Source organism: Berghia stephanieae, chromosome 3 (genome assembly GCF_034508935.2).
Source record: "Berghia stephanieae isolate SIO BIC M18660-M18661 chromosome 3, UCSD_Bste_1.3, whole genome shotgun sequence".
In the NCBI taxonomy this organism is placed as follows: domain Eukaryota; kingdom Metazoa; phylum Mollusca; class Gastropoda; order Nudibranchia; family Aeolidiidae; genus Berghia; species Berghia stephanieae.
The window spans coordinates 100152378-100179877 of record NC_088362.1 but is presented as its reverse complement, the minus strand read 5'-3'; the positions used below and the strand labels follow the sequence as shown (position 1 = coordinate 100179877).

The following is a 27500-nucleotide window of genomic DNA, read 5'->3' as shown; positions in this document are numbered from 1 at the left end:
ACTTCTCATTCTATCTATATATAAAATGTATAAAAATTTCTATTGGTGCGATATTTATTTTATTATTCTTTTTGACTATGTGATATGTTGAACTGTATAAACTCTTTTCATAGTGTCGAGAGTTGGTCATTCCCTGACGAAATGTGCAAATAAAATGTAGCTCACGAGCAAAGGAATCTGAAATCAGTCGGAATGCAATCCGGATTTTTCCGGACCCCTCTGTAAACACAGCAATAAATGGGTATCTTGATTATTTATCTTTGAGAAATGAAAAGGTTGCTGCTTGAAGCTCGAAGGGAAAACCCGAAACGTCCGCATTATCTGTCTTCGTCTATTAAATTGAAGCTTCCACTCGATTTTCTATTGTGGTTTATACCCCAGGGAAAGGAATTTGGCTTGATTAGTGTCATGTCTAAAGAGAAGCAAACGTTACTGTCCGTTCACCGTCCAGACACTGGCATAAACTCCAGCTCTGTTGGCCTCGTACTGTGATGGACAACAGTATATAACTATTTCTTTTACACAATTGGATTCAGTAGTCTGACGTCACGCCACCCGGCAACGGCGGCCATCTTGGTTCTAAACAAAGAAAATCATTACTTTTTATTCTTCAAGCTGGCTAGAACTTTTCATATGTCTTGTGACCAGAATGTGTAAAAGTCAAAACATGATCAAATTTATGGGGTTTTTTTTCCTCTGGATACGCTTTTATGCTCGCCCGAGAAATATTTCATACTGCGTCCGCCATTGTTCCGATAGTTTAGAGCCAGTGTTGCTAAGTTACCATGCGTCATTAGGAAGGAAGTGACGTTACGACTATTGAATCCTATTAGCATATTATAGCCACGAATCCAATATAATATTGTATAGCCGCGAATAAATTGTTATTAAATTGTTAAGTTTGTATTACAAAAGTCTGAAAATATTATGTCAATAAAGATGAGGCAAGCAGGGAAGAGCCATATAATTTAAATTGTCGACCGAGCATGAATTGTTCACTATCGCAATGGAAAAATAAGTCTGTTACTTTGCCTTGGTTATCAGATTTGTAAACATCCACCAATAAGTGTGAATAAATAATAATAATAATTATATTATTATTATTATTATTATTATTATTATTATTATTATTATTATTATTATTATTATTGTTGTTGTTGTTATTATTATTATTATAATGACACATCCAGAATACATGTAATAACACAAGCATTACCATTACCATCAACACACATGTGATAAGTAATGACATTAACACGATACTCTAACGTCATACACAATTAATTCCTCATCGAACCTCTACATGTCTGCAACATAATAACACATTCATAAACAATAACGGTCACCTTTTATGTATTAAAAGGGCAATCCGACAGACAGATCTGTCACAACGATAATGGTAAGAGTTTATTATGTGGGTTGCGACAAACCGCAATAACAAGACCTCTTCATACGCTCGTGACGTGACGACAGTAGAGTTGTAATACGGTAGGTAATAATAATAATAATATTTATATCATGTACAGAGCGACCTTGTGCCAGTCGTCCAAGCGGAACGATCAAAACATTCACCAACGCTGACATACACAATAATACCACAGGGGACTCGACTTGCTTCACTTCTGGCTGGCTACGACCAAAAATAGTGTCAATGTTTCCACGTTTTAGTTTTTTTAGTTCAACGCCCTTTGTGTGACAAATTTGTGTTTGGGTTTTAGTCCTTTTAAAAGTTTTACTCCCCTTTCCCGTATTTTGGCGGGTCAAATTAATCAATACCTGGTAGTTATTGATCAATAAAAATAAGTCGACAGGGTTATGACAAATTTATACAAGTCACAATATAAATAAAGCAAGGCAATCAAACTTACAATTATAAACTTTTCTTTAAAAGCTACAAGTACTGCTGTTGGTTACACGTACTAAGATAACTAAAAATAAAAATTAACGAAACCACTTTTTATGTTAAAGAAAATGATTTATTTCGTCCTTATTTTATTTATTTATTTATTTATTTATATTGGCACACCGCAGCAAAAGTAATATTATTGCATTGTACTGATTCGAGGCCAGACAACAAACCACCAAAGCAAAACGTCTCTCTCTCTCTCTCTCTCTCTCTCTCTCTCTCTCTCTCTCTCTCTCTCTCTCCAATTGATTGGATATTCATATTCGCGAGAGCTAAAATGTCGGAAAAGCCTTTTTCCTATTTTCCCGATCTGAAAGCTTTTCTAATGCTAAACTTAACCCTGTATAAACAGACCACTACTCCAGAAATAAGGCTGACATACTGAGATAACTAACAAAACATCTAAACAAACTGTTAACACCATAAATATTATTTTAATGAAATGACTGCACAGAATAACTTTAATAGAAAACCATCGGATTCTTACCACCACAGAAATTACAAAAACAATAATTTCGGATGAAAATGAATTTTTTAAAAACCCCGTTAAAAGACAGCCAACCTTACAAGAGACTGTGGTTAGCTGGAGCTAACATGACAATGGGGAACAACTGAAAGCATCAAATAAATTAGAACGTTAAATAAAAAATACACATCGAACCAAGACCACTTGCATGAACAAAGATAATGAACATCGTCTTTGTAAAACTAACGCAGCTAGCTAGATCTATGCAAAATGACAGAATGACGTCAGAATAACATGAGTGAGATGAAAAGTGAGCCTGGAGATATTTATTGGAAAATGGCTAAAGGGCATGACACTCTCACCTTTACTTAAACCTTTGTACAATGGAACAACTTGTAGAGATGTCAGGAGCTCTCCATCATTAACTCACAGCCAAAATGAACTTAGTCAAAATAATTCTGTACAATGTACAAATTAATATAAGAGCGACAAACGCCTTTCTTATCACTGTCTCTTCTAAATTTAATTCATCGAAAGAATCTTTACCCAGAGCTGCCAACCTGAAATTTCAAAAATTCGTAGTTTCGTAGGGGAAAAAAAAGAAAAAAAATCATGGAGATAAAAAAATAAACTGAGTAGATGTGACTCATATATAAGGGAACAACACAAAACAAACAACGTCGACGCCCTTTCCTTACATTAACTTTATTTCCACATTTGACAAAATGTGATATTTTGTAAATTTACATGTTTGTGTTTACTGTCTCCTGACGAAGGCCAAGGGCCGAAACGTTGTTTGTTTTGTGCTGTTCCCTTATATATGAGTCACATCTACTCACTTTATTTTTTTATCTCCATTTTATTGGCCCATTCAGGCACCTCTAGCTTTAAGAAAAAATCACTTTAAATAGCTTTAGAAGTAAACAATTTGCTCTCATCATGGTCCAAAAATGCTCCAAAGTCCCGATTACAGATTCTAAGAAGCTAAATTTTCCTTTTCAACAAAATGTATCAAGTAAAAGAAACATAAGCAGCTCTGTAACTGGAGCCAAATATTCGTATTTCTATCTATTTTTCGTAGCACAAGGCAGGTTTGTTAACCTCAAAGCAACAGCTTTTCCCAACTGGACACAACTGCAAAGCCGCCCAACGGGAAAGCGCAATGAGATTTCAGCAAGCCTGACGTAGGCCACACGATTGATTCCCTAAAAGCAGGCCCTGTCACGCTCACACACATGTAATTGTAAGTAAATAATACCTCGGTAATGTTAAACTTGTGTCGATAACATCACGTCAGCTGGAGTAACATAGTGATAAAATGAGGAGCTAAATGATTTACACACACACACACACACACACACAAGCTTGGCTTGGACATTCGAGTAAGGCAAAACCAAACAACCCTTTCTCCAATCATGTTTGTTGGAGGTGTAGAGGATAGATAGATAGACAGACAAACAGATTATATATATATATATATATATATATATATATATATATATATATATATATATATATATATATATATATATATATATATATATATATATATTTCGAAAATTAAACGAACTCACCTGTGATGTTTAATTGAAACTCTGACGAGTCCAATTCCGAATGGGGAACAAATGAAGAATCACGCCGTGACTGTCAGGCTTTAACGCGTCAGAACAGACATACGGAACAAATGGAACGGGATGGGACACATACATACATACAAGTATAATCTATAACATTATTATATTATAGTCTAATGAGTTTCGATGATATTTACCAATGGGTGGGCATTTGTTCCCCATCATCACAGGTGAGTTCGTTTAATTTTCGAACTCTACCTCGTACCCCAATTCCGAATTGGGTTACAAATGAAGCTTGAAAGCGTTTGTCTGTTATGACGTAAATTACGAAATCCACGTAGCACTACTCACTTGTTGTTCATCCAGTACTGCCCTATTGAAATCCTTTTTCGTTCTCTCCACTAGCTTATGATAAAATTTTTTAAACGTGGTCTCTGACCTCCATCTTCCCGCTTTCAGTATTATACAAAGTGGAACTCCTTTTGTGGCCGCTTTGCTAGTAGATGCTGCCCGGGTGGAATGGGGCTTAAAAATACTGATATCAATGCCCGCTAACTCCATTGTCTTTTTTGTCCCTCTCCTCGTGGTATCTATAGAGATTTCTTTAAAAATTTAAGTAGTGTTGATGCCAACGGCGGAAAAGATTTTTACTGATTTTATTACAAAATACCAGCCATTTCCTGATGTATGTAGTATATTGTTTTCTGGTATTTCGTCGCCATGAATTGATAATGATTTCACTAATTTCTTCTGAAGTGTTTGCACTTTCGAGAATTTCCCGGACAAGCGGCAGGCTATCATTCTGCTGTTGTGTAATATGGGGTGAACCTTCTGTTTTGTTACTGGATGATGAAGAAGGTTGGCTTTCTTTGGTAATAGGGGTGGAACATCTGTTAATAAGTTTATGAGTTTTGGAAACCATGGTTGTGATTTCCAAACCGGAACAATCATGACACAATCCACTTTTTCGATTTCTATTCTTTGTAGGATTCTGATAATTAGATTAAAAGGAGGGAAAATATAAGCATATAAATGAGACCAAGAAAATGAAAAAGCATTTATTCTCCATGCGTCTGCATCTTTTTTCTCTGAGACACACTGTTCTATTTTATGATTTATTCTACTAGCAAATACGTCAACTTGGAAGAGCCCATATTCTGTGTTAATGTCGTCAAAGACAGATTTCTCTAGAGACCACTCTGTTTCAAGCCCTTTTTCTCTACTAGCTTTGTCCGCTTCAGTATTCTCTTTTCCTGGTATGTGTACAGCTGTGACTGTCATATTTCTCTCTATACACCATAACCATAGTTCTCTGGTTATATTATTGCATTCTTCTTTCATGCTGCCTTTTTTGTTAATACATGATACAGCTGTCGTATTGTCGCAAAATAAAGTAATCTTAGAGTGGCCTCTATAATCAGAAGAAAATGCTTTCAAAGTGAGAAGAGCCGCTTTCAATTCAAGATAATTTATATGCCATCTTCTTTCTTCTTCTGACCATAAACCTCCAGTTCTAACTCCTGCAAACTCTCCACCCAATCCAGTATTACTGGCATCTGATGTTAAGATAAATCCTTCGGGTTGTGGTCCTATCTTAATAGGTTAACTGCCCACCATAGAAAGCCATCATTTTAAATCTTCTTTATAGCCTCTGTTATAACAATAATATTATCGAAATTACCCTTATTTTTTGTTAACGATTTGTTTTTATAAATCTCCAATCTTTTATAAAACATATTTCCATATTAGTTACCAGGGCAAACTGCAACCAGTGTTCCTATGATTTCCGCAACCAGTGTTCCTATGATTTCCGCTAATTTTCTGATGGTAATAAATTCTTCACGAATGTAATGATCCCAAAGATTTTTCATTTTCTTAATCTTTTCCTCTGTTGGTCTAATGGTCATTGTCTTTGAATATAAGACAAACCCTAAATATGTAATCTCTTGGGTTGGTATAAGGCGAGATTTGTTGGTATTTATTGTGAAGTCCAGTTCATCAAATAGTTTCCAAACTCTGTTACAAGCTCGTAAACAATCCAAATCTGTTCTCCCCAATATGAGGGCATCGTCTATATATACATAATTATGATAATGTTTTCGTCTCTCAGGCGAGCAAGTACTGGTTTTATGACTTTTGTAAAAATCCGCGGAGCATCAGTGAAACCCATTACGAATGAAGTAAATTCGAACTTTCCCCTGAAAACATAAATCTGAAAAATTTTCTAGCTTTCTCATGTAGTGCAATACTGAAATAAGCATCTTTTAAGTCACAGGAACTAGCAAAGCATTGTTCCTGAAATGATATACTGCCTCTTGAAGACTGCTCATTTTAAAATGTGTATATTTAACGTATTTATTGAAATGCTTAAGGTTGAGAATAATTCTAAGGTTCCCCTTACTTTTAGTTCTAGCGAATATATTAGAATACAATTGATTCTGGTTATCCTCGTCATCCCTCTGACTGCTTGGATAATATTTTTCTCTTTCAATTCTCTAACTTCTCTTTCAATTAGTATTCTTTCCTGTTCCGAAAATGTTATGCTTTTTGGGATAAAAGTTTACACAGGGGTAAAACAAAGTTCTGGGTAAACTCCCCTAATTTGGTTTAACACCCACTGGTCTTTAGTGATTTTCTGCCATTTCTGTATATATAATCTTGTTTTCCCCTCTGTGAAATGATCTATAGTATTCTTAAATTCTAAACTTGCGCTATTGTCTTCTTTTCCCTTCATAATTTATCATTGTTGTCCTAAAGTTAAATTTGGTTCTGTGAGAAGTGTTTCCTTCCTCCCCGTCCTCCTCTTGTTATCGGTCGCCATCCTCTCCCCCTCTGCTTTTGTGGGTTCTGGATGGTGAGGGGTAAGGCATCCTCCTTTGACCATTTTTTGATTTTCCATCACAGTGAAACGTGCCAGGTTTTGTCACGGCTTTCGAAAGCTTGTGGGTATCATTAATTGTCTTAATGCTTTCGTCTAAATTATCTCCGAAAAGGAACTCCGTTGATGTGCTTTCTTTCTGTTTGCACAATTCTCTACATTCTTCATTCAGAAAAGGCTTAAGTGCTTCTTTTCGAATTTGGCTGCAATTAGTATATACAGCTGATCCCACTCTTAACAAAACCGTGACTAATGGAGTCATTGCTTTGACCTCTATTACCCTCTTATTATCCTTTTCCTGGCTCCTTTTAACTAAGTCGCTCAGCAGTTTAGCTGTTATGGTTAAACTTTTGCTCATTAACAATTGAATGTTATTGATGGTCGTGTCCTTAGATTTTGCATAAGTAGGCAGTATACGCCATACTTGAGGGTTAATTCGAGGGACTCTGAGATTGGGGGTGTTTTTAGGGCAAAGGTGTTTATCCAACACTTTCTTGGTTTTTTCCCTGTTGACATTAGCGCACACTCCATTATTGACTATCTTTGCCACCGATTCGTGAATGTCTTCACCAAACGATTCTGGTACATTAAAAAAACTGTTCCAGTTCTTTTATTTCATTATCAATTTCATCTTTGTCCTCACTTTCTTCCACCTCTTCTTCTTTCTCATCTTCGTATGTCATATCATTTTCGAGCATCTCTAGCTCGTCGAGGTCACTGGTTGCGGTCATTGTGTGCGTGCCTTCTCCCCCCTTTTCGCTCTCATTCGGCTTTCGTTTCTTTAACGACGGCTCGCTGGAGTCGTGATTAGTCATTAATAGATGCGTTAGTGACTTGAAACCTTCTACAATTAACTGTCCCAATTCCGAATTTGAGGCGTGGGGATTGCTATGGGCGTGGGTATTAGAGTGGGTTTCCTTGCTCACTAAATGTGATGGCCCCTGATTAACTGCCTCATTTCCAATTGTTTTTGTTTTAGATTCTAATTTCCTTTTATATGTTCTACTGTCTTTTTTACATTCTCCATCTTTACCCCTCTTTTTCTCTCCCGCGGGAGAAGAAATTGGGTTTTTTGTATGAGTTAACACTCCCTCGGGAGATGTTATGGGAACTGTTTTAGTTTTCTCCCCCGCGGGGGTAGAAAGTTCCTTATTCAACTCTTCCACTTTATCTGGTTCCATTGTTTATTCGAAGTAATTTAAAACATTTTCTCAAAAGTTTAAATCATTAAGCACCACTTTCACAGTGTTAATAATATACTTTTGTATGAATTAACACTCCCTCGGGAGATGTTATGGGAACTGTTTTAGTTTTCTCCCCCGCGAGGGTAGAAAGTTCCTTATTCAACTCTTCAACTTTATCTACTCAAAAGTTTAAATCATTAAGCACCACTTTCACAGTGTTAGTAATATACTTTTGTATGAATTAACACTCCCTCGGGAGATGTTATGGGAACTGTTTTAGTTTTCTCCCCCGCGGGGGTAGAAAGTTCCCTATTCAAATCTTCAACTTTATCTGGCTCCATTGTTTATTAGAAGTAATTTAAACATTTTCCCTCAAATGTTTAAATCATTAAGCACCACTTTCACAGTGTTAATAATATACTTTTGTATGAATTAACACTCCCTCGGGAGATGTTATGGGAACTGTTTTAGTTTTCTCCCCCGCGGGGGTAGAAAGTTCCCTATTCAACTCTTCAACTTTATCTGGCTCCATTGTTTATTAGAAGTAATTTAAACATTTTTCTTCAAAAGTTTAAATCATTAAGCACCACTTTCACAGTGTTAATAATATGCTCCAATGGGAATTGGTATGTCACAGGTCTAATAACAGATTAAAAATCCAATAAGGATAAGGAAAAATTAACACAATTGTTTGCATTAAATAGACAAAACAAGACGCGTCCAGCCTTCTTGACAGTCGAACGTGAACTGACAGTCACGGCGTGATTCTTCATTTGTAACCCAATTCGGAATTGGGGTACGAGGTAGAGATATATATATATATATATATATATATATATATATATATATATATATATATATATATATATATATATATATATATATAGAGAGAGAGAGAGAGAGAGAGAGAGAGAGAGAGAGAGAGAGAGAAGGGGGAGGAAAGAAGAAGAAGAAGAAGAAGAAGAAGAAGAAGAAGAAGAAGAAGAAGAAGAAGAAGAAGAAGAAGAAGAAGAAGAAGAAGAAGAAGAAGAAGAAGAAGAAGAAGAAGAAGAAGACGACGACCACGAAATATTAAAAAGAATAGAAGTATGCAAGATAATCATAGACATGAGACTAACAAAAAGAGATATTATTTTGGTACCCATAAATTATTACATTATATAACTCCATTTATATACGAATCATTGCACACATCTACACACAAACAAGCACAATAACACAAATGCACACACACAAACAGTGTGTGTGTGTGTGAGAGAGAGAGAGAGAGACAGAGAGGGAGAGAGAGAGAGAGAGAGAGAGAGAGAGAGAGAGAGAGAGACCTAATCCAGGAAGGTCCTGGTTTGTGATTGTTATTATTCGTCTATAATAATACCCCCCTATCTACACCTACCAACTGACCCTTGCAAGTTGCGTGACCAGTACACGTGAACAGGTAACACCAACTTGCCGACAGTGTCAGTTGGTCAAATAACTGAAGCAGTGGTGGGCATTAAGAGATAAAATAGATAATACCGATAGGGCACGAGTATAAATGGTCAGCACCATAGATAAGTCTGTAGTCAGCACCAGGGAAAGCGAGTCAGCAAATCTAATACCTGCGTTTATCAGTATCAATGGGATAAAATGTTGATAGCACCTACTGCAAAACAACCACAGACATTATTTCTCTCCAAATCCAAAATATAGTAGGAATTGTGACATAAAATCAAAGACGCCGTCGGATATCGAACGCATGACCTTCATTGCCTCACTGTATTTATATTTCAATAAATAAACAAGTAAATAAATAAATAACCGTGAGATATTACGTGCCTGCCATCATCCGACATTATATTATTATCTTCATACCAGCTTATTATCACTTCACCTTCACATGACACAAAAGGTGAAAACTGGATTTTTTTAAAAAATAAAGCTTCATCTTCTATAAATTTAAATTATGTTACGCTAAGTTTATTGAATCTGTGCCGCCTACAAAAAAAAAAAATAAATAAAAAAAAAAAGATAAAACACTGCACGAGACGATCTTTCGAAAATAGGTGGAATGACTATTGAAAGCTAGTGAAAGTTAATGATCGTATTGTCGAAGTGCCAACGCTTTCAATGGGTTTATAAATACAGTATACGAATCATACAAAAAGTAATTCAATACCCTATATATATATATATATATATATATATATATATATATATATATATATATATATATATATATATATTCAAAATACACACAACAAAACACTAAGCACCGAAAACCATGGCTACCTTAAAGGGTTTTAAACAATTAATACCTAAAAGAAATCTATAATCAAACAGTCATCGCAGAACCCATCCAACTGTTTATTGATTGTCATTGTACAGGCTGTGGACAATCACTCCACTTATCAGCGTCCCGCATTGGTAACTTTCGTCCACAGCACTCTAGAATTGAAATAACCTGTAAATAATTCCCTTTCTAAGAAGTGACTGACATAAACGTAAATGGTATTATTTCCACACTTCGCGTTTAATTTTAAGTGCACAATTGTCTGAACGGTAATTTCCTTTGATCGGAAATTGTTCAGCATTATTTGTTCTTATGAGATGAAACAATATAGCACGGCTTTAAGGTCTAGTGGTATGACACTCGGTTTCCTAACAGCAAGTCCATTGTTCGAGTCCCTCTGTGAATGGCGCAAAGTTGAGTCCTTGGGAAAATGTTCTTTACTCCCATTCTCTCAACGAACACATGTGTAAAATGAGTACACAGAGGCCATGTCTTTGTCGAAAAAATATTGTACGAGCATCTTGTCACCTCTAACATACTAAGTTCATATGTATTGCTGTTGGCCCTGGACTCCTTGAAGAGTACACATTAGGAAAATTTATTGAACACTGTGCTATAGATAGTATGCGCTTGGCTCAGAAGCTCATGACATTGCCATCCGGAAGTATAACGCAAAACTGTGTGTATCCATGAACGTTGATAGTCAGGTTAATACAGTTCAGTGAGCATTACTCATAAACGCGAATGGCAAAAAAAAGCAAAAACAAAGACCTGAGTGACGTCATCTTCGAACAATCTATATATTATAACGGATAATTTTTTTAAAATTTTATTTTACAGACATGCCAATGCAAATATTATTATCATCATTTATGAGTCGTTCTTCAAAAGAAACGAAGTGAACCAAAACAAATGCACAGTGGATCAATGAACGAAAGGTTAATTATTATTATCACCTTCGAATAACAAGCTGTCAGTCAGCTACGGGGCTCAACCCGAGTGGAAGCGAAATCGAAATGCCTCAATCACTCGGTCATCTCGCCTCCTCGATCGAGGGATTGTGAATGAACATTTGGATAATATACCTTTTTAACAGCAAGTCAAAACGCACAACAAACAATAAATAACAACTCTCAAACGCCACAAACGAGATACGTGTTGAATGTACTAAACAGATTTCTACGTCTCCTTTGTTTTAATGGTTTGTTTTGCCAAACACTATCTTTCATTGTTTGTGTGTGGCGATGAGGGACGGCTGGTAATAATGGGCAGGGTGGGCAAATACCAGCCTGTTTTTTCAAGTTATATGCTGTATTACCAGGTCCGAAATAATCAAATCTAAATTAGATAATTTCAAAAGTTACTACTTAAAATTGATACTTTGTACTGAAATCAATTTGTGTGTATTTTTGATAGATTGCGAATCACCATGCATCCCGTAATACATAAACCAGGATACGCTCCTGTTCTTTTTATCACCCCCCCCCCCCCCCCAACCACTCCACTCCACTCCGCCCACATCGTCATCTCATCGTCACGTCGCCTGACGGTGATTTTGCTGTCTGGCCTCTCTAGTACTAGGTCGGGCTAATTCAAATGAGCCCACCTTATTAACCAGTGTACACTAAATAGAGATTTTGGCAAACGAACTTTTTCTTATTTATTGCCTTACTTGTGCTGGGAAGGTTCCAGTATTGAATTAAATTTATTAATTTACTAATATTATATCAATTTAGTATTAGTTTGTGTTGTTTTAATATATTTGTTTATCCATTAAAATTATTTCTTTTTTTTCCCCTCGTTTTCTTTAGTGTTTCTCAAAACTCATTTATTTAAATTGTTTTCTTATTTGTTTGTTGTTGTTGTTGTTGTTTTTTGTTTTGTTTTTTAACAAATTAATTTGTTAATTCTTTTTTTTTTTTATTATTCTTAAAGTAATTACCGCTGTATTTTTATTGCCAGACTAAATATTTTTGCAAAACAATGTAATTTTCTATTGTATTCCCTCTAATAAAACAAAACACTTTTATTCAAAAGTCACGACTAAATAAATATATAAAATACAACCACCATTTTGGTTTTCTCAACAATTGAATTAGTATACGAGAAATACTCTTCTGAGTAAGGAGATAGTTGAATTCTAAGTTATAGAGGAAATACGGAAGGGTGGGCAGATTCCGTACTTGCCCGTCCTGAAGATAATACATACATAAGATGGTTCGCGATGAAGAGGCGGGAAGCAAGGGATTGGTTGGGTAAGGAGCAAAGATAACACGGTAATTATTGTGACGATAGTCAAACGAATACATGAGGAGAGATTGGTAACATTATTTTGTCTTAATTATATTGTATGAAGTATTGGCGAAAGCCTAATATTAAATAAACGTTGTTTTTGTTTGTCTTATTTTGACTATGGAACTGATACTGATACTTGTCATAGCAGACCTGCCTACTTTAGATAGGAAAATAAAAATCGTAGTTTTCAGGGCTAATAAAATCGTAGATATTTTAACTACCCTTTAAAAAAATCACCGGAATTTTCGTCTGTTTTGATAGATATCAAATTTTAAAAAACGAGAAAAAATAATTGGAAACGTAATAATGATGGTGATGGTGGTATAGTGGTAGCGGTGGTGGTAGTAGTAATGATGATGGTAATATTATTATTATTATTATAATTATTATTATTATTATTAATATTATTATTATTATTATTATTATTATTATTATTATTGTTATTATTATTATTATTATTATTATTATTATTATTATTATTATTATTATTATTATTATTATTATTATTATCATTGTTATTATTATTGTACGTATTGGTGGTATTACTATTGTTGTATTTTTTTTTTTGGTGGTTATTAATGGTATCAGTTTATTGTTTGGTCCCATTTGCCATTATTTTCCACTTTCATGTATGTGGTCATCAAATTGTATGATTAATTGGCGAAAGCCTAAGATTGAATAAATTTTGTAATATCGTATGGTAACCATCATTGTCGACGACATCGTCGTTGTCATCATAATCATCATCATCATCATCATCATCATCATCATCATCATTAACAACAACAACAACAATATTAACAACAAGTACAACAATAGAAATAAAAACAATATCAACATCACCATACAATTTCCGTCATCGTCTCCACAACTATCATTCTAAACAACAGCACCACCAAAACCACTACCATAATTACCCCTCACCGCCTCGTCTTCCTCCTCCTCCTCCACCACCACCACCACCGCTACCACTATTCCAACCACTACCACCACCGGCACAATCATTCTGACCACCAAGACAGCAGTAAAAATTATGCAATTTGAGCTCTGAATGAAACTCGAGTCATATCGCTGTTGTTGCTTCTCCATGAAAACTTTAAGGTTACTACGTACTACTGAAAACCAGAAATATGTAAAAGCAATATTAATATCGCCGTTGAGGGATTAAAGCATCTCTTTAATTTTTCGAGTGAAGGAAATGGACTTGTATTGTCAAGGTGTTGTCGCATTATGTCTCGTCGCTTTATTTTTTAGTTGTATTCTCTTTCGTGATTCATTTTTGATTACGTTTGGAAGAATTAAAATCTACTGGTATTGTCATTTCATTGTGAATGTGATTATTGGTGGTTGAAATATTTTTTGTTTAAAGGCGAAAAAAAAAATCAAAAAAAAATTTTATTAAAAAAAAAACAAAAAAATAAAAAATAAAAAATATATATCATATATATATATATATATATATATATATATATATATATTATATATATATATATATATATATATATATATATATATATATATATATATATATATGACCGAATCCTCTTTGCCCAACCACTGTAAATAGGCTAGAACCGCCACTGGTGGCGATGTACTGCTATTTTGTCGATAGCGAGATCGAAGTGGACAGACAAAGAGTTGGTGGAAGAAAATAAAGGTCATTGAGCACAAAGTAATAATAATAATAATAATAATAATAATAATAATAATAATAATAATAATAATAATAATAATAATAATAATAATAATAATAATAATAATAATAATAATAATAATAATAATAATAATAATTACTTTTCCTTTGTTTCGTAGACAGAATTCATTGACGTATAGTGCCAAGGACTTCAAATGTCGCGATCTAAATGACGCCCATAAAATCAGACTATGAACACACCAGAAGGGTCCTCGAGACTCATTAGATTAAGATAATGACTTGCTTTATAGACATTGCCTTCAATAATTCAAAGTATAGCGAAGAAATAAATTGGATTCCGGTCTGAAGAAGAAAAAAAAAGGTCCAATTTGAAATATCCATGAATAAAAACAATTCAACAAATTGTCAACAAAACAAAAAACAAAACAAAAACAAGTGTTGTAAGAACACGACACGGTTGCCTTTTCATAATATTGACTAGATATCTTTTCTATTGGTAAACTGTTCATTCATGCGTTATAAATAAATCGATATTCAGAACGCTTTAAAAATAAATCCAATGGAATCCGACTTTATCCACGTTTCTGTAAAGTTAAACAGAAAATTACAAAATATTCGTCATACGTAAAAGACAAGTATTAAATCACCGTATAGAAGACAGTGTCAAAAACAAAAAAAAAAACTCGACACGGATATGTAATTTGTCTATTTACTATTTGTTAGCGAATGTCCTCAACAAATATACCTACTGAGACCCCACAAATCAAAGCATAGAAATGGTGAAAATAACATGTTTAGAATCCAATCAATACAAGTCGTTAAAGGAACAAAGAACTTACGTGGAATTGGTCTTGGTCGGTGCGCAGCTAAATCTTACACGTGTCCGCTATACCACAATAGCCTCTAAAGAAAACAACTGACCACAAGGCGGCCCCGATTTATCGTAAATTACTTGATCCGTAAAATAGCCTACGGTGAACCCATGGACTCCGTTCAAAGCAAAATAAATCGCTGCGAGCCTTGTCAATTCGTTACACATCTGTTATACAGACAGTTTTGGACAGAAAAACAAAGGAGAGAAGGAAGTTGTGTGTGTGGGTGGGAGGGGGGGGGAGATGCCCGTGTGTGTGTGTGTGTGTGTGTGTGTGTGTGTGTGTGCAGGAGTTTGTGTGTGTATACGCGTAGAAATGTGTATGAGAGAGAGAGAGAGAGAGAGAGAGAGAGAGAGAGAGAGAGAGAGAGAGAGAGACTAACTTTATTTTATGATCTCGTTAAGACCAGGCCAATATTCAGGTAGTATACGGAGAAATGTGAAACAACTTCCTTGAAAAGAAGGGGGGGGGGGGGGTAAAAACAGATAACGTACAATCTGTACAAGGACCAGTTCAACTGGCCAAACAAGAAGCGGACAGCAAACACAGCTGTTTTATTGTTTCAACCGCCGATGGCCATAAAAATGTTACGATCCCGCCATTTAGAAGACTTGTACGATGCTTTGGGTGAGACAAGAGAGGGAGAGAGAGAGAGAGAGAGAGAGAGAAAGAGAAAGAGAGAGAGAGAGAGGCTACATCGAAATAATAATAATAATAATAATAATAATAATAATAATAATAATAATAATAATAATAATAATAATAGTAATAATAATAACAACAACAATAATAGGGGACGTGTAAATTCGTAACTCCTGGAGAATTGAAATTGATGGAAGAGATAGCTTCACACGGACGATTAGGGGACGTCGATTTGAAAACAAACAATAAAGACAGAATCAATCAATCAATAAAGACGAATGTAAACATCCATTGAGCTAAAGAAGAACTTTAAAACGTGTCTTCCGTGTCGCCCTAATCCTAACCTCATTTAACTTCGCCTTCAACTTTACTGGAACCAGAAACAATGACTACTTTTGCTCTGAAATGACCTAAAAGTGTAGCAAGAGTCATTTAAATCAACACCCCCCCCCCCACCTCTTTCCGCAATCTTTCTCGTTGGCCAAAGCCGGGCCGGGCCTGTGATTAATTCACGACCATGATTGAAAACTAGAACGTTGGATGTAAGTAGTACGGACAGATGATGTATGTTCTGATTTCTCTCCATAAATCAGTGATGATACTCACAAAAAGTCAAAAAGGAGGAAAAGTCTCGGAAAAACGGAAAACTTACCTAGAACATTCTTACACCGCAGGAAAGTAGGCAGGATGACTTCTTTTGAGTACTTGAAGAGTACTTTAAAACGCCCGGAGTCCAGTAAAAGGAGGAAATTTTTGTTATATATATATTTTTTTTTTTTTAAAGGAGGTATTTTTTAAAGATTTATTATATAAAAAAAAAGTAAAAGGAGGAAATGAAGGAAATATCCGCGGATCGAGGATCTGAGGAGGAAAACCGAGGAAAGGAAAGAAAACCGCGGATTTCCGCGGAAAAGTATCATCACTGATAAATCTAAAAAAAAAAAATTCCAGACACTTTCCGTGTCATCAATCCCGTTCTCTTCTTTGTTTTCCTTCCCGCACAATCCGGATCACTTCGTATAATTTGGTTTAAATCAGTTCAAACTTGTATACGTATTATTTACATTCGATCGCGGACGGATAAACTGTCTAGTCTAGTCACAATAACAACGCATACGACTCGTACCGATAACACTGTGGGGTTTTTATCGGCCACGAAATAACCAACGTTGCATTGTAAACTGTACGACCGTACTCTGAAAAAAAAAAATTCATTTTGGCCAGAAAACATAAACTTCAAGTTTAGATAGTTCGAAGATGACGTCACTTAGGTCTTTGTTATTGTTTTTTGCCATCCGCGTTTATGAGTAGTTCTCACTAAACTGTATTAACCTGACTATAAACGTTCAAGGTTACACACAGTTTTGTGTGTTAGTCCGTTTTACTTCCGGATGGCAATGTTGTGATCTTCCAAACCAAGTGCATATTATCTACAGATAGTATGCGCTTGGCTAAGAAGCTCATAACATTGCCATCTGGAAGTTTAACGGACCAACACACACAACTGTGTGTATCCATGAACGTTTATAGTCGGGTTAATACAGTACAGTGAGCATTACTGATAAACGCGGATGGCAAAAAACAATAACAAAGACCTGAGTGACGTCATCTTCGAACTATCTATAGATCGCTAAAGACGAAAGATTCTCGAAGTCAATATTTGTAGATTGATCTTAATGTTAATAAATAAACACGCATTTTTTTTTTACCAAAATGAAAAATAAAAACAACAAAAACTATTTTGTCAGTGTAAGGCATAATAGATTGTACTGTTTGGATCCTGTGTCGCCCCTATCGACTGCCAATGATAACAGCTTGGGATCAAGATTATATACATAACATAATAAGACTGACCTTGAACTTCAAACTACATTACTGCGAGTTCTCTCTCTGTCAATAATCCAAAATCAAATGCGTTATTTATACGTCTGTCTTCGATCAACGACATCAACTCCACCCCGACACTTCCACATAATAATATAAAACTATTTTTTTTCAATTGAGCTTTATATAGCGCAATATCCACTAAATGTGCTCAAAGCGCTTTACAAGGGGTCCCTGGTCAACAGCAACAATTAACATGTAGGACGGGACATGACGCCTGGTAAGCGATATTACAATTTTTCGGACAAAGACAACGCTGTTAACGGCCAGTTACGCATTTTACACCTGAGTACGGCGAGAGAATGTGAGTAAAGAGCCTTTTCCAAGGACTCAACTATGCGCCGAGCGCGAGGCTCGAACCTAGCACCTTCCGATCCGAAAGCGAGTGTCATACCACTAGACCACATAGCCGCACAATATCAGTCATTTCCCCCAATAAATATGAATGTCCTACAATTTATATTTTAGTGACATCATGCAGAGCACCGTAAGTTTAAATATTATTTCCTTAAAAAGAAAAAGATAGAAATCGATATGAAACTCGCATGGGAGCCGTGGACACATATATCTTTACAAATTATATATATATATATATATTTATATATATATGTATGTATATATATATATATATATATATATATATATATATATATATATATATATAATATATATATATATATATATATATATTTATATATATATGTATGTATATACAAATCTTGCCTAAACACTTCACAATATCATTTATCAAATAAACTCAGAGATCACTGTACATTCCATATATGTATTTTGTTTTATTTTTATTAAATAGAGGGAGGGAGGGAGGGGGAGGGAAGGTAAAGAATTGATGAATATGTGGGATAAGTTACAATCTGGCCTTTAAAAAAATCATAACATCATAACCTACAATTGGCATATCCTGTAATAAATTTTTAAAACAGACATAGAGGAACGAGAAAGAGAGAGAGAGAGAGAGAGAGAGAGAGAGAGAGAGAGAGAGAGAGAGAGAGTGGGGGGGGGGGGAGTAGAGATATATTTAAATGAAACTGCGAAAGAGAGATGGTCAACTATAATAATAATAATAATAATAATAATAATAATAATAATAATAATAATAATAATAATAATAATAATAATAATAATAATAATAATAATAACGTTAATAATAATAAAAAATGTTGTTTTTTTACATTGCGTTTAAAACTATGAAATTCCATCCACTGGAACGCGACCAAACCCCACCTCTATCTCGCCTTGTGTGTGAGTGTGAGGGTCTGTCCTTTTCTTTTATTCTATTTACAAAAATAGACACAGGCAAATCGATATGACTCTGACTCAGAAACCAATCGAAACAACCGACACGCAGAAGGGAACAAAGAGGACTGGATACCATGAAAGGAAACACTAAAACATTTTATAATATTACAGGAAATTAAACGCTATTACAAATTTAGCACCGAGAGGTAGGCGTTTCCATTCACATCATTATATCATAACTAACCCACATACCACGACATCATCAGAAGTTTAAGACGAAAATAGAATAACGTTTGTTTTAACTAATACTACAGTTTTATGAAACATGATTTGAGCCTCGAAATGCCAACATCATACACAACTATCTATCGTCATTAGTTTTACACAAAGAGAGAGAGAGAGAGAGAGAGAGAGAGAGAGAGAGAGAGAGAGAGAGAGAGAGAGAGACCAACAATAAATTCCGATTTTCGAACCGGGCAAACAATACAATACATAGCCACACCCGTCCAGTCATTACTCGTCACTTTCAATATTTAAAAAATGAAAGAAAAAAAATTATATATATATTATATATATATATATATATATATATTATATATATATATATATATATTTATATATATATATATATATATATATATATATATATATATATATATATATATAGAGAGAGAGAGAGAGAGAGAGAGAGAGAGAGAGAGAGAGAGAATAAAAATCCCCTCTCCCCTTTTTTTTTAAAAATAACTAAACCGAGTGACATTGCTAATTCAGCAAGTGTCATTTTTTAAAATTAAAAGATGAGTAAGGTTGAATACTCCAAATTACAAAATTGAAAATAATTGGCTCTTAACGACAAGCATATTCCATGACACATGGAACTATGCATAATATGAGAACGACTGTTAAAACAAGACTAACAAATGCGTAGAATACAAGTATGATAATATTCACGGAACAGTTAAACTAGCACCACCCATTTTAATAATACATAATACGATTTACACGAGAGATGAAAATGGCGAATTTGCACCAAGCGCCCCCCCCCCCCCTTAATACACTATAACTAAGTGTTCGATTCAAAACGCATCAATAAATATGAAATACAGACAGAAATTCTAAGCCATACTCGACCAAAATAATAAAATAAAAATTGCTATGAGCAGAATGTGTCGGATCATTACTGTCACCAACTGTGAGCCAAGGACTCAATTCGGTTCTCTGTTGGGATGGATATAATAAGGATGGTCATCTTTAGTCCACGACTCGGATAAAAACAACACGTTTTAACAATCATGTCTAATATAATGTCTGACATAATAATGTAAACCTATCGTTTAGTTTTGATTTTGTCATGCTCTTCTTTAAAAAAAAAAAAAAAAAAGATAACACATAGATTGAGTTTGTTCTTCTTTTTATTTAATTTTGTTTAATTTAAAATTAAAATGTTTCACCTAGAGAGGAAACAAAAATAAGGCACTTCAAGATACAGGAATTATTTTGTAGAAGTTATTGTCATACATTGTCAATTTGCCAAAACCACAAACTGCGGCTTTTAAAATATCGTGCTGCTTAATAGAGCCTTTTGTCAAGTGTAAGTGACGCAGAAATGGAGTTGCTACTATTCCCATTATTCCTATTTACAAAAATTAGAGACGCCCCACCGAGATAACCACTACCCACTACAACGGTACTTATTTCGCCTTTGTTACTTCTTCCTCATAATTGACAGTACCTGACAATACCACGGATCAACTAACTCAATTTATAGAACTGCCAAACAAGAATTGAACTTGAAAAAAGCCATTAAAGGATTGATCCTGGGCGATGTATGAAAATGGATGTACTACTTGCCAATATCATTTCCGTATTTGACATAGTATGTGGATGTTTTATGAACCTATTTTGTATTAATGACTTTATGTTTAGTTATTACATTGTTGTATAATGATATTATGTTGATGTAGTATGTATAATGTTTCATTTGTAAAATGATGTCACTGGATTATCGTTTCGCGCATTGAGCATTACCCAATGATGAAAATGCGCGTTATAAATGTCATGTATTATTATTATTTAATTTATCCTAAAATGGCCTTTTCAAGATTAATTATTGCTTCACAGTTTAACACTACAGATTAAGATAGAAGGGGAGAAGGTGGAGATCCTTGATGATATACGTGATTCAATTTTTTTTTTAAACAAAGATAAATCTATATTATATCAAATAATAAAAATGAGACTTTTTAAAAGTTAAATAAAAATATAAACTTAAAAAGGGCGGGAGATCATGAAAGATAAACCAAACACAAAGTCTTTTTATAGTCCCAGCGTGCCATGCCCAGCATTACCATTACAAAGGGGATGGTTCTATCTAGTCAATAGTCTATGATCTAGTCACGGTCATAAGTAACAAGTTCAATGTCATACAAACCCCGATAACAAGTACTGATTTATCCATGGCGACAAGGAAGTCATTCAAGCTTATCCGTTTGTAGTAATATCAAATGAAAAAAAAAAAAAAGAGAGAGGGAGAGAGAGAGAGAGAGAGAGACAAAGAGAGAGAGAGAGAGACAGAGAGAGAGAGAGAGACAAAGAGAGAGAGAGAGAGAGACAGAGAGAGAGAGAAAGAGAGAGAGAGACAGAAAGAGAGAGAGAGAGAGACAGAGAGAGAGAGACAGAGAGAGAGAGAGAGAGACAGAGAGAGAGAGATATGGAGAGAGAGAAGTTGGAAGAGGAAAACACACTAGATTTAACAATAACAATGGTAATACTGATGAATCAAAACAAAACAAATCATGACACTTACATAAATAAATAAAGAGATTTCCCACAATACATACCCATGCTTAAGTGTCTCATCAAAAAAGTAAGGTCAAAGACTGATGAAAGATGATTATATATAACAAATTCACATTCAACATCATCTGCCCCATGATAAACTGCGACTATGTGGTCTAGTGGTATGACACTCGCTTTCAGCGCATAGTTGAGCCCTTGGAAAAGGCTCTTTACTCACATTCTCTCAACGTACTCAGGTGTAAAATGAGTACCTGGCCGTTAACTGCGTTGTCTTTGTCCGAAAAATTGTAATATCGCCTAACAGGCGTCATGTCCTGTCCTACATGTTCAATGTTGCTGTTGATCAGGGACCCCCTGTAAAGCGATTTGAGCACATTAAGTGGATATTGCGCTATATAAAGCTCAACTTTTTAATTTAAAAAAACTATAACTTGCTGCAGGGCACTAAAATTACCTTAGTGTAGAAAAGAAAAAGATACACAAAATTATTGAAGATTAAAAAATAAAAAAAAAATAAAAAGAATAAAAAACCCTACAAAAACTCACTATCTGTTGATGTAAATACACATTTTTGATGGGAAAATTAATTTCTGGTAGGACTTGAAACTGGGTAAGCGTGTGGCGGGTGGTTCTCTTGCCTGAGTCTGATTTCAACATTATTAGTATTAGTTACTGAAGCGTCAATCTACCTTCAGTCTCATGTTAAATGCCAGAATTTCCAGCTGCCTTTAAAACCTTTATATTTTAAAATTAAACATTCTTAACGACTAAAACCACATAAAATAGGACCTATTTCTCTGATTCTTCATAACATTAATATTTGATGGAATATAACCAATTTGTATTTAACTTAGTTATAAACTAGCATAACCCTCACAATAATGTTTCCAAGAGCATCTTCAGTGACATGTCAGCCCGCAATAGAGACATGATAGGAAATAACCTTTAAAATAATCTAACAACAGTAAAAAAATAAATAAATAAATAAACATAAGAATTTATTTTTAAAAAATAAAAACTGAGCTTTTATATAGCGCAATATCCACTAAACGCACTCAAAGCATTTTACAGGGGGTCCCTGGCCAACAGCAACACTTAACATGTAGGACAAGGCATGTTAGGCGATATTACAATTTTCCTGGACAGACGGAGACAAAGCTGTTAATGGCCAGGTACTCATTTCACACATGAGTACGATGAGAATGTGAGCAAAGAGCCTTTACCAAGGACTCAACTATATGCAGAGCGAGGCTCGAACCCAGGACCTTCCAATCCATGGGTACAAGCAACTGGACCTCAAAAAGCCTGCAAGTCTACTTATGACCAGACATATAATCTGAAAAAGCCTGCAAGATTAAAAAAGTGTCCTATCACAGTCTCAGGGGATAACATAGGGTTATGTTCAATCAAATACAAATCGCAAAAAGCCGGCAACGTTTTTTTCATTAATCCAATCGGCCGGCTGTAGCCAGCACTCTTGCACCCATGCCAATCCGAAAGTGAGTGTCATACCACAAGACCACATAATCGACAAATTAACAATTCTATAACGCTATCTACTTCATCACTCCCACCAAAAAGAAAAATAATATGGAAATCGCACCCTAAATTGGCAATGAATGAGTTCTAAATAGAACCTGCTCTGCTGGATCAAAATATTGATGGCGTCCTTGGTAGAACAAGATGATAAATTAAACATGCTAGTAAAAAAACAAAGACTATCTTCAATTTAAACATTTCCAATTCGCACCAATATGAAAAATTCTGAGCATGAGAGACAGCAGACTTGGTACAAGAGAGAGAGAGAGAGAGAGAGAGAGAGAGAGAGAGAGAATGAGAGAGAGAGAGAGAGAGAGAGAGAGAGAATGAGAGAGAGTGAGAGAGAGAGAGAGAGAGAGAATGAGAGAGAGAGAGAGAGAATAAGTAGGAGTGAAATATCTGTTCAATGTTACAGTTATCGTTTAACGTTATAACAAATGTAACTAAATGACAAATTGCCATATTTATGGACAATAAAGATCTATTATTATTATTATTACAAATGACAGACTTGCAATCTGTACCTGAATTTATGTCTATCAAAAAGTGACGTTGCTTTAATGTTTAAAATACCAATTACATACAAATACTAATTTTACATGTGGAGAAAAAGGGACATATTTATCCACATAAGGTTCTCAAAGGGCCAATTATTTGACAAAAACGATTTTCTGACCAAAATTTTTACACATTACAAAATGATTAACATGATACAAGTAAATTAATTAACACATTCAATAATTCTAAATACATAACTTAAAAGATATTCACCCCTTAAAATATCGTGAAGAGGTTCAGAACCTAAATTCAATTTGATGTTTCCAATTAGCAACTGAACTCACTGACTACATTCCTTTAGCGCAGACATTTTGCAAACAATACCTTTGTCAAATTACCCTAGCGAGAAATATCACTAGTACCTAAAAGGCTACAGGTCTAAGCCTATGCATAATGTTTCATCATCACTAGAATTTTTTTAAAAATAACATGCATGAAAGGAGATGTTTTAAGTTTATCAGGATCTTGATAACAAAGTACAATAGTATCTCACAACATAACTAAGTCAAGCTATATTGAGCAAGGTCACTGATCAAATAGTGGTGGTGGTGAAAATGAAAGAAATAATGACTTGGACATCGTCTTTGAGCAAAAAACTCAACTCACATGCAGTTAAATTTAACGACTGTTATAGATCGGAAGAGAGAGGTACAGGAAAAAAGTCGCCTATTTAGGAAACGATAAGCATTATTGTCGTATGTTTGTGTTTTTCATCCCGATCGAGGGTGTTGTGATTTATTCTCACATTCTCATGGTTTCATTTTCCACAAACGTGGTATTCTCGTGAATGTGTGGTGTCATGCCTTGTATTAGATTACGATATTCATATAAGCAGTTGTGTACTCTCATTCATTCTCTTTGTTATTTGTAAAACCCATTCCGTGAAGGATTATAATACTAAAACTAGGTTTGTGTACGTAGTGTAATCGCGAACCCGGATTTATTCCCAACCTACCCATCCAAGTGGATATCATGTCTTGTGCAAATTATTTGTTTCTTTTATTCTCTATCGGGAAAACAACAACAACAAAATAAAATAAAATTAAAAAAAAGAAGATTAAGAAACACATTTTGCAGGTTTGAAAGCACAAAATATGCTTGGGTTAGAGAGAATTTCCAATACAACAATGTCAATGAGTATGAAGTATGAGACAGAAAAACAAGTTGGGCTAAGTAACAACTGCCAGTTCAGTAACATCTCAGTCTTAGAACCACAAATCCTCGGCGTCAAACATTAATAATATTAATATATTTCATGGTAACAAATAATTGTTCATTATCTTTTAAAAATACATCTGTATATTTATAAGGCCTGCCAGTGTGACATGAAAGTCGTTTAGCCATAGCCGTAGGCTATCTGTATTCAGCAACTTTTAAGTAAGTCAGTCAGTCAGGATCGTTCTATTCTCAAGGCCACTGGTAAATCCTCCATAATTACACCATTTTCACAAATTAATAGGTAATAATGTGCCTGATATAATATATTCTCCCACATAACATATTAAAGATAAATTAAGTAAAATATTTTGCATATGAAATAATTTTTAATAAGCGAAAGCCATGTTATTTCAATCCCACCCCATGTTCCAATGTGCCGTGTTTTCTTTGTTATTGTCCTAGCAGTCGGAATCAGCTGTCAGTGAGACGTAAACACAAGCAGTTTTATCGAAAAAAAAAACACACGCATGGGACGCAATTACCTACCTTTAAGTGTGAATGAGATCAATATGATAATAAGTTCGACACAAAAACTGTTAAAACAGTAAAAAATTGAAGTTTTGGCAATTTAAAGGTTAAAAACAATCCGCATGGGGTGATCCTCTCTCTCCTTGCTTTCTGGTCGTCTGTTTATCTTTTTACAAGCAGAGGCGGAAATGAGGTGACGTCATGTCATGTGACTCAGCTCTCATTGGCTAGTGGTCGCGAGGCAACAGCAAGGTACAACATCAGAAGCACTCTTTGTTATCTTTGTCTGGTAGTTGCTCTGATTCTGGCAAAATGACAGGATGATCCAAATATAGGTCGGGGGAGGTGGCATTGAAATGAACACAAAGAATCTCTCCCTCTCTCTCTCTCTCTCTCTCTCTCTCTCTCTCTCTCTCTCTCTCTCTCTCTCTCTCTCTCTCTCTCTCTCTCTCTCTCTCTCTCTCTCTCTCGCTTTCTCTCTCTCTGACTCGCTTTCTCTTTTTTTTTTACTCTATTATTTTTAACCCCCCCCCCCTCTATCTATCTATCTATCTATCTATCTATCTATCTATCTATCTATCTATCTATCTATCTATCTATCACTCACGTTTCTCCTCTACTACTCCTCCTTCGCCTCACCTCCCCCCTCTTCTTCTTCTTTCTCCTACTCCTCCTCCTTCTTCTTCTTCTTCTTCTTCTTCTTCTTCTTCTTCTTCTTCTTCTTCTTCTTCTTCTTCTTCTTCTTCTTCTTCTTCTTCTTCTTCTCCTCTAAATAAATTAATCAAGTCATCAATACATCAATCACTCAATCAGTTAGTAAGTCAATCTACCAATTCTTCTTCTTCTTCTTCTTCTTCTTCTTCTTCTTCTTCTTCTTCTTCTTCTTCTTCTTCTTCTTCTTCTTCTTCTTCTTCTTCTTCTTCTTCTTCTTCTTCTTCTTCTTCTTCTTCTTCTTCTTCTTCTTCTTCTTCTTCTTCTTCTTCTTCTTCTTCTTCTTCTTCTTCTTCTTCTTCTTTCTTCTTCTTCTTCTTCTTCTTCTTCTTCTTCTTCTTCTCTTCTTCTTCTTCTTCTTCTTCTTCTTCTTCTTCTTCTTCTTCTTCTTCTTCTTCTTCTTCTTCTTCTTCTTCTTTCTCTTCTTCTTCTTCTTCTTCTTCTTCTTCTTCTTCTTCTTCTTCTTCTTCTTCTTCTTCTTCTTCTTCTTCTTCTTCTTCTTCTTCTTCTTCTTCTTCTTCTTCTTCTTCTTCTTCTTCTTCTTCTTCTTCTTCTTCTTCTTCTTCTTCTTCTTCTTCTTCTTCTTCTTCTTCTTCTTCTTCTTCTTCTTCTTCTTCTTCTTCTTCTTCTTCTTCTTCTTCTTCTTCTTCTTCTTCTTCTTCTTCTTCTTCTTCTTCTTCTTCTTCTTCTTCTTCTTCTTCTTCTTCTTCTTCTTCTTCTTCTTCTTCTTCTTCTTCTTCTTAATTCTTCCTCTTCTTTTATATTTTCACACTCCAGAACTCCGACAATTTTTCATTCTCTGACAACCTCTTTTTATTTATATTTCATTCACCCTAGAGATAAAATTGTCACATATAGTATAATAACCAGAATTTTATTTTGAAATTAAGTGATACAATCATCAATTTGTTATCATCCTCGTATCGTCATCATCATCATCATCATCATCATCATCATCATCATCATCATCATCATCATCATCATCACCATCATCATCATCATCATCATCATAATTAATATCATCATCAACATCACTTTTACAAAACCTTTTCTAATTCAATCAATTTGTTGACTAAGCCATGAGACACAATGAAGTTGGATTAGGAGCTAGATGAATTGCTTGACATAATCCCTTAACCACAGTAGGACTATCAGCCATCTATGATGCTTCTCCATTTAACTCTTCCTTGCGCTGTCTTCTCCATCGGCTGCTTCCACGTGTGTATCCACCCCTATTTGTTTCGTCGCCAAAAATTTCTTGATCTCTCTTGTCTTCTTCCTCCTTGGTGATTCCGTGTTAGAGCATACCTTGAGATGTTGCTGGCA

The 27500-nt window shown here is 34.9% G+C and overlaps 2 protein-coding genes across 7 annotated transcripts in view; both read right to left on the bottom strand.

The window, feature by feature from the left end:
- LOC144968978 (protein yippee-like 1) overlaps positions 1-25763 on the bottom strand; it is a 110526-nt gene extending 84763 nt beyond the window's left edge. Inside the window, exons 1-2 of one of the 6 annotated variants that reach the window (XM_078907889.1) lie at positions 3474-3586; positions 2735-2924 (exon numbers count right to left, since the gene is read on the bottom strand). The gene's annotated coding sequence lies outside the window, so the exon portion shown is untranslated. Of the gene's footprint in view, positions 1-1346; positions 1772-2734; positions 2933-3473; positions 3587-25481 lie in introns of those variants that run through there. The other 5 variants (XM_078907890.1, XM_078907885.1, XM_078907886.1 and 2 more) reach the window with 5 other exon arrangements.
- LOC144969402 (uncharacterized) lies at positions 4929-8005 on the bottom strand. The gene is made up of 2 exons (XM_078908512.1): positions 7478-8005; positions 4929-7431 (listed from the first exon to the last, which is right to left on the bottom strand). Exons 1-2 carry the CDS (start codon positions 8003-8005, stop codon positions 6754-6756), a joined length of 1206 nt encoding a protein of 401 aa, XP_078764638.1. The 3' UTR covers positions 4929-6753.
- Positions 25764-27500: the final 1737 nt, after the last annotated feature.